At 31.0% G+C, this 9,311-nt stretch overlaps 1 protein-coding gene across 2 annotated transcripts; it reads right to left on the reverse strand.

The window, feature by feature from the left end:
• Window positions 1-718: 718 nt before the first annotated feature.
• LOC106771460 lies at window positions 719-2,730 on the reverse strand. Of its 2 annotated transcripts, XM_014657445.2 has the most exons (5): window positions 2,423-2,730; window positions 2,214-2,332; window positions 1,933-2,121; window positions 1,798-1,849; window positions 723-1,712 (listed from the first exon to the last, which is right to left on the reverse strand). In XM_014657445.2, exons 1-5 carry the CDS (start codon window positions 2,711-2,713, stop codon window positions 1,602-1,604), a joined length of 762 nt encoding a protein of 253 aa, XP_014512931.1. In that variant the 5' UTR covers window positions 2,714-2,730; the 3' UTR covers window positions 723-1,601. The 2 variants fall into 2 exon arrangements, with proteins under 2 accessions (XP_014512932.1, XP_014512931.1); XM_014657446.2 differs by lacking the exon at window positions 1,798-1,849 and having other exon boundaries at window positions 719-1,712.
• Window positions 2,731-9,311: the final 6,581 nt, after the last annotated feature.

A 9,311-nucleotide genomic window follows, 5' to 3' on the forward strand; every position in this document is an offset into this window, starting at 1 on the left:
AATTTCTAATTATATTTTCATTTATTAATATATTTAACAATTAAAAATGTTAAAAATCTAGCTATACAGCTCAAACGGTGCTACCTGCATGCCTCAACATGCCATATGTATAAAAAGTTAACGTCGTTAACTGCATTTAACGGAAAAGCTATAATTGAATGAAATTTAGCAAATGAGGAATCCAATTTATCAGTTCTAAAATTGAAAGATCCAATTGAAACAAACTCACAAATATAGAGACCTCCGATCCTATTAAACCTATCCGATCCTATTAAACCTATAAATTATTATGTTTCGCTTTTCAGTATAGGAAATAACTGTCTTAGACAGGATATATTTAATAATTCAAATTCTTTTCTCATTGTATATATCAGGCTGACTTAATTCTTTTCCTAAAACATATAAAAAAACAAAACAAATTCATTATAAACAACTTTCTTTTAAAATGCATTACTTTAAACTTAAATTTACAACTAAACTAATTGGATGGTTATAATAAATTTAATGTAATTGAATTAAATGTTTTTTTATCTAAAAAGGCATCAACCTCAACTCACAAACATCCTTTAATCTGTATACTTTTAAAATCACTTTATAAATAAATAAATTAATTTCAAAGTCTTATTTAAAGCTCTATCATATTGTTGGTAATGTCTGTTACTTCAATGATTTCGTGAGGTACTTATATGTGTTGAATAAGATCATGCCCAAGCCCAACTACACTTATGATAGGCCAATTCAAAAGTTTTTTTGTTTTATCTTGCTTCAACATCATTGAACTGAGAGTGGGATCCATATTTAAACCATAGGCACATCACGATAAAAAAATAAAATAAAAATGATAAAAAAAACTAATAAAAAATTATTGTTATTAATGAATTATGAATCAATTAACCTTCATCTCGGCTCAACCCATTTAACCTGTGTGTCGGATTCAGTTTGATCTACATTTATAAAAGTTAAATTTCTTTTGACCCTATTCAATTCAAACATGTGAGTAGTCGGACTAACTTACTTGAACAAATTTTAACATCTTTATATATCAATCTCAAAAAGAAAAGGTGTGAAAGAAATTATTGGAGTGCAGGAATTAACTGCATTTGCAAGAAGGTAAAATACCGATGAAGTGATAGCCCAATAATAGTATCTATGTATTGCTCCACTAAAAAAAATGAAGCTTTCAAAAACAAGCACAGCCTAATTTATTTGATGTGCCTGGATAGGCCATGCTTTAAAATCGGTATCATCTATGTTTTTAAAAGTATGATGCAATGAACAAAAGCCAATGTGGGCATACACACAAGCTCACAATGCCTTTTAAGAGTTTCTCATTTGAAATATTTTAAAGTTAAAACTTTTAATTCTGCATTCAAACTACTAATAATTAACTATTGGTGGAAGTCGGTTTAATGTTCAAGGTGCAAACCTCACCTATGTAGTTATATATTATGATCACCGTTAAGATAAATTATAACATGAGTAAAGTAAAGTTTACATCTTCTTATATACTTTAAATTGGTGAAATTTCTAATCGATATAGGAATTAATTGATGTGGTTAAGCATAAGGTTAATGGAATACGCAGAAGGGATACATAATGTTTTAGGCAGACTCATCTGTTGGAGGAGCATAAACTGTTCTCAACCAGCGTGACAGATTGATTAAGAATGGCGTATACACGAAGTAGCAAGTGAGTGTCCATGTAACCAGTCCCTGCACACGGTTTTGAGAGGTGGCATGAGAAAGAGAAATCATCAACAAGTTCAAAATTTGATGAAACTGTTTGCAAAATGATCACCTGACCAAAGATTTCAATGTTGGGTTTAGGGTAATACCAAAGGTGGAAGAACCTGAAAGAAGTAAGTTCAAAAGAGAAACGACCATGCATATGAAGGAAAAGCAAACATTGAAAAGTAAGAGAGAAACTGTTTACTTCATAATTGGAACCTCAGCCAGTGGGCAACCAAGGCCAACAATACATGCCAAGGTGAAACCTAGCCATGTCCTATCCAACAAAAACCACATCAACTCTGCTGCGGCAAATAATATGTAGGCCTCAATATTCTCCGCTATTCCACCTTTGTAAAGTTCAGCACTCACTTCAATAAACAGCGCCAGCAATCTACGACAAGACAACCTCAATTTATCAAAACATCATGTCACTTAATTAAATTAAGGACTAAAATGAAAGAAGAGATATTTATTGGTACTTACACGAGTGAGACAATTGTTTTTGATAAACTTGCCTCTTGAACCTTGTTGAAGAGCTTTTGGTCTAGGTAGAGTTGAAGCAAACCAACAGAGGAATAAAATAGCCCTAGCAAGAAAGGCACCTGTGAATTTGGATTTTGGAGAAGATGAATTAATTAAGAAGCAAAGGCTATAAAACAAAGTGGAGAAAATTGAAGTTGAAACACACCCACCCAGATGTTTGTGTGGAGTGGACCTATGTTAATGGAGCCTGAGTCGTAGACGACGAGATTGACCCTGGAATGGAGTCCATCGAGAAGGGGACCCAGTAAGAAACCTGTGCCAAAAAGTGTGAGTGAGATTGAAGGCCATGAACTTTTGAGGTTTGTTGAAGTCTCTTTTCTCTTAGCACACTGCGGCTTAAGCAAACCCAACTTTCGTATTCTGGGAATATGGTAACTGTGGCGGAGGAGAGTATAAGGATGAACAGAGTAAGAGGAAGCACATGCAAGAAGGTATTGCATCCTTATCTCTCTTTGCGATATTCAGACAAAGAAACAAAAACCATTCCTTTCTTTTTTTTTTTTTAAAAAAAAAACAGCATAAAGAACACATGTTTTAATCTTTTTATAAATACTTATAAAATGGAAAATAAAAGTTTTTTTTTTTTTTTTTATAAATTGTAATTAACTTATAATCACTATATATCTAAAAATTTAAAATATTTTATTAATCTTAATTTTAAAAATATACATTTTACTAACTTTGTTAGATTCACAAACATAATAAAATTGAGATATTCTTTTTGTCCTCGAGAGAATAACTCAGTTAACGTAAATATTAATTTGACAAATAATTTTTATAGTTGAGATGAGACATATATTTCTCATTCCTAAAAGTAATGTGTCATTCATATTTTGTAATTATTCCATCCTTCACCAAGATAACAACGTATAATTACTTTTTGTAATCAACTACTCATTAAAATTTAAAAATATGTTTCAAGCAATAAGACACTAAAACAATAAATTTCACTTTAATAGTTATAATTTAATTTAAAATGTATATTGCACGTTGCCTTATTTACCAGCTTGATGAATTATGTCTCACATATAATTAAAGATATAGTACTAATCTTATTTTAAATTTTAATTAAAATTATAAGGAATTATAACTAGTTTAATATTATAATCTTAGTTTTTATTGTGTTCACTCATAGTTGCATAATAACTGCTTTGATTCATTTAAATCATTCTTCTTGTATGAACATAAGTTCTTTCATCTTATATATATTTTTACTATATTTAATAGTTTTGTATTATTTAAAAGTTAAAATATAAAATTGTCACTTCTTAAATCGATAATGAGTTTCTCTACTTCCTTTTCAATATGTGCTTTGAAATTCTTGAATATTTTGAACATTTCATATTTTTAATGCAAAAAGTAATTCTAAGTTTTACAAAAATAATCATTAATAAAACTTAAAATGTATCTTATGTTGTTGTGTGAGGAAGGAGAAATGAGATTGCATACATCAACATGAATTAACTAGAGTTTCATTGATGTCCTCCATGAACTTAGTTTTGATATGACATCCCTATGTTGTCTTTCTACAAGGCAAATAATGCAGATAGTCTTAGGAGTTTTTAGAGAGGGAGACCAATAACCATTTGCTTATTCACAAGTGTGTAGAAATTTTAAAAGTTTAGATGTCCAAATTGTTTATGCTACAACATAGTCTTATCTGGAACCTCTTCAGCTTAGAAGCACTAAGCCTGTTAAGGAATCATTGAAGTTGACACACAGAACATCCTATATCCTCTCATGTTAGTTTGAATGAGTAAACCTTTATCTGGATGAAATATCTGACACGTATAATCTTGGATTGAGATAGCTAGACCTTTTGCTTGAAGTTTTCCCAGACTTAAGAGATTTGTCTTAAGCTTTGGAACATAATACACATCAAATATAACATGAGTAATATCGTTGATTTGAACTTAAATACTTCCTTTGGCAACAATGTTCAGTGTTGTGTCATTTTCAAGTTTGACACTTTTGTTGAGCCCTTCTTCATGTATTTTTGAAAACCATTGCTTATTACCGGGTCGTATGATTACTACACCCTGAGTCTAGAAACCAGTCTTCCCTTTGGACAGACTATGTCATTTCTTCATATGTTACCAACAAGATCTTATTTTCTGCCTCTGTTGTATCCTTAAATGTTTCATAATGAGTGTGTTTCTTTGTTTTAGGACATTCATACCTAAAATGGCCTAGTTTGTGACATCGGAAGCATAAAAAAATGCTTTGTTTAAAGGTTGTCTCCCACGTCCTCATCCCCAACCACGATTTCCTCTACCACAATCATGACTTGGTCCTACCCGTGACTTTAAGGACTTGTTCAATAAATTGAGCACTCTGCATTCGTTGCTCATGAACAAGTAAGCTGCCATGTAGTTCATCAAGACCCAGAGTGCTCAAGTAATTGGTCTCCTTAATGGACACCACATAATTGAAATTTCAAGTTAGAGATCTGAGTATCTTGCTGACTATTGTGCTTGAGGCCAAAGTTTCTCCATTGGCTTTCATTTTGTTAATAACACTAAGAGTGCATCCCAGATAGTTATCAATCCTCTCGCCATCTTTCATGGTTAGTAGTTCGAACTCCCGTCGTAGTGCCTGAAGTTGAGCCCGTTTAACTCGTGTTAAGCCTTGGTATTTCTGCTGCATGGACCTCCATATCGCTTGGGACGTGCTTTTGTCCAGTATTGTTTCAAGAATATCTCTATCAATAGCTTGAAACAAATAGTTCTTTACTTTCATATCCTTTAGATTTGCCTCAACAACATTCCTCCTTTGTGCTTTAGCGGGCGAGGTTCCAAGCGTTGGAACCCCATCTTCTACTAGTTCCCATAATTTCTTACTGCGCAAAAAAATTTCCATGGTCGTGGACTAGAAATCGTAGTAGCCATCAAACCTTGGAATGGCCGATTTAATGAACTTTTCTATTATGAACATCCATGTCCTCACGGAGCTTTGATACCAATTATAGGGAGATTCAACACACGCATAGGTCTCAATAATGATAAGATATCGTCTGCTTTAGGCCCAACCCTCATAGATTTTCTTTTGGTAGCACTCCAAAAGGCCTCTTAGCAATGGAGATATCTTATGTATATATAGACTCATGTCCTATCTCTTATTTTATCTAATGTGGGAATTTTTTTGTATCCTAACAATCCTTCCTTAAAAAAAAGGACTATGGTTCGCCACCTCTCCTACAACGAAAGTCCTTTTTTATCCACGAGTACACCATGGTCTACAGACCCATGGTCACACTACTTAGTATCTCTTTGCTCTTCGCCTCCCATGATTTATCTGGTTGTCTACCACCAGTCAATTGCTAGGGTTTCACTTACCATGGAAGGACATACTCATCTATGTCCGATCACCAAACTTGAACCATCGGCTTTGATACCAATTATTGTTGCAATGCAGATAACACAAAATAAAGCAGCGACAACTGGTTTTATCTATTGTTTATTATTCGAAAGCAAAGACTGACTTATACAGGCCTTACAACTTGCAAAAAAAAAAACTAACTGAAGCCTACATATTTGGTGGCATCAAAAGTAGGCAGAATAAAGTAACAAGTAAAGTAACTAATATATACTTATTCAACCCTATATAATAAGAGCTTTTATTGATACGACTCCTCACACTACTAACACGTAAACCACTAATATTCTCTCCCTTTAGTTTCAATAATTTTAACTACCTTAAGCATGTGTCTAAATTTCTCAAATTGATCAACTCTCAAAGCTTTAGTCATCACATCAACCATTTTTTCATTAGTATTGCAGTATTTTAGTTGAACCACTTGATCATTCACCAAGTCTCTGAAAAAGTGAAATCTTACTATAATATGCTTGCTTCTTCCATGAAAAATAGGATTCTTGGATAATTGGATTGTTTAGTTGTTGTCACATAGAATTACAATGGCTTATTTTTCTTCAAATTCAAGATGTTCCAAAATTCTTCTGTGTCAAATGCATTGACATGCACAAGATGTTGTAGCAATATATTCAGCCTCTATAATAGATAAACTTACTACAGACTGCTTTTTCGAAGCCCATGAAACAATTGCAGTTCCCATTACAAATACAGATTCATATGTGCTTCTTTTATCATCTAAATCTTCTGCATAGTTGTTATCACTATAGGCTATGAGACCTTTTTGTTTCCCTTTTGGTAGAAAAGGTCATGCTCAATGGTGCCTTTTAAATATCTAAAATTTTATTTTGTTGCAGTCTATAATAAGTTTATCTATTACAAAGACTGAATATATTATTGCAACATCTTGTGCATGTCAATGCATTTGGCTCAAAAGAATTCTAGAACATCTTGAATTAGAAGAAAAAGAAGTCGTTGTAATTCTATGTGACAACAACTCAATAATCCAATTATTTAATAATCCTATTTTTAATAGAAAAAGCAATCAGATTGCAGTAAAATCTCACTTTCTCATAGACTTAGTGAATAATCAAGTGGTTTAACTAAAATACTACCATACTAATGAACAAATGGTTGATGTGATAACTAAAGTTTTGAAGGTTGATCAATTTGAGAAATTTAGACAAATGCTTGAAATAATTAAAGTTATTGAAACTTAAAAAAAATGTTAGTGATTTACGTGTGAGTAATAAGTAGTCGTATCAATAAAAATAAAAACTTGTTTTGTAATAAGTATTTATTAGTTATGTTACTTTATTTCTAATGTCACTAAATATGTAGGCTTGAGATAGTTTATTTATGCATGTTGTAAGGCTAATATAAGACAGTTTTTGATTTCGAATAGTACACCAACAAATAAAACTATTTGCCTCTATTTTATTTTGTGCTCTCTGCATTTGAACAAAAATTGTTTAAATATTATTTTATTATATAATGAGTGTTTTAAATACAAAATCCTAAGAGACAAATATTCTAAAGTAATTATGTAAACATATTAGACGTGGGAATTTCATATCTAAAGCCATTTTTCCGTTAAAATGAGCCATTCTTTTTCCACCTTCAACACTCCTGTCAATCTCAAGTTGGATGTGTAACTTCTTAATATTAACTTTGAGAAATAAGTATACTGGCATCGGATTTAGCGGTTGATACATTTATATTTGAAAATTTTCCTAAAATAAGACATTTTCCGTATTTGAAATGAAGGATTGTAATTTTTTTTATCAAATGATAATTAATTTCATGAATAAATTTGTAATTAGTTATCACAATATATATTATATTGATGAATCAAATATTACTATAATTAAAAAAATGGTTGTATATATGAGAGAGAGCTTAGAAAAGCTATATGAGATAACGCTTAAGCTTAGATATAAATTAATTTCAACTAATAGAAAAATAATTTTATTTTTCTATTTTGAAAATTTATATAAAATAACTTGTATAAATTAGCTTTATACATGAACTCAATTTTAAAAAATATTTATAATTTGCTAATTAATATATATACCTTTTACTTTTATATAGTATTGCAGATAATGTATATTGAATCAAACATATTAACATAGACATATATGTGCCTAAATATCGTAAAATTTATGTATTCAAAACAATAAATTTTAAGAGTGAAGATTTAGAGAGAAGGAGTTTAGTCTTTAACCTAGTATAATAGGAGAAACATGTCTTATGATAGAAACATTATATAACAATTTATGTTAAATCATCATCTATTAAATTATTTATATTATATTTATTGTGGTGTTAGACTTAATCCCCATTAAGTTAATAGGTCTAATTTCGAAAGTTTTATTAGACCTATTTTCTATTATTATGATTGAGTATATATAAGGAGTAAAAAAAACTTTGGAATAAATGATAAATATGTTTTGTTACATAATAAGTTTTTATAAGAAAATATAATTCTTGATGATCATATAAATTGATGATAGAAATGAAAAACCAATTAAAAAAAGTAAAAAGACAGAGCGACAAAGATACAAGAATGAAGTATAAGAAAGAAAAGTAAAATGCAATGAATGCTCCAACTTTAAAGATATTGTTAGATTCATTCTCTTCTGAATAAATTATATTTTTTTTTTGTTACATAAGACGATTTTATTATTGGAATATAATTCTTGATGATTGTATGAATAGAGGAGAGAAAGTATAACATATAAGAATAATTATTATCTAACTTTTTGGGCCTCGGCCATTTCACTATCAAAAGCCCAAATATCTTACATCCTGTTGCTAAATTATATTTTTCTCGGTTTCAATCATTCTCTCCTGTATCTGGGTTAAAATTGTTGTTTTATTTTGATCTCGAAAAAAAATAATTATTTTGGAATGAGAAAAAAAAATGCTAATTTTGCTTTACAGCATCTTGAGCTGATAAATAAATAAAAAAAAAAAAAACTTCGAATCTTATTCTGATTGTCCCCATTGAAGACAAAAACACCACACAGCTCAAATACGGTCTCTGGGCCGGTTGGTTTCTGGTTTTTGGGCTGGCCCACCATGGTCTATGCCCCTTTGATGTTTGTTGATCTCATTCTCCTTTATGTGGACGCCATAGTTACACATCTTAAGATGCAGAGGCAGAGATCCAACACACACCCGAACCAAATATTAAAATTCTCTGCCAAAAACTTCTCTCCAATCATAATTTTATCAAAAGCATCATCGCAATGTTTTCTAACAAAAGAAAAGATCGATGAAGCAATTATAGCCGCGCCAATAATGAGAGAAACATCGGAATAATTAATATTCTTGTTTATGATGTAACACCGATAGCAAATATATAAATATAATAAAACAAACGAGTTTACTTTTAACATATGGATTGTGTTGGTACACGTATGCACAGGAAGAAATTCCGAAACAATTTTTAATTCTGAAATCTCCATTTCCATTTGCAGGCCTGGAGAGTTATTTTAAAGCAAAAGAAGTTGAATTGAGATGACGCAAGAAAAGTTGCTGCTGCTGCTGATAGCTGCTAGCTGCTCTTGATTCAAGTTTGCACAAGAGTCCACTGAACAAGACACAACAGAAAACTTCCAACACTTGACTCATTTTTGTACACGAACTTCTCCTTTTTACCCAAAC

The sequence above is a fragment of the Vigna radiata genome, chromosome 8 (assembly GCF_000741045.1).
Source record: "Vigna radiata var. radiata cultivar VC1973A chromosome 8, Vradiata_ver6, whole genome shotgun sequence".
Classification (NCBI taxonomy): domain Eukaryota; kingdom Viridiplantae; phylum Streptophyta; class Magnoliopsida; order Fabales; family Fabaceae; genus Vigna; species Vigna radiata.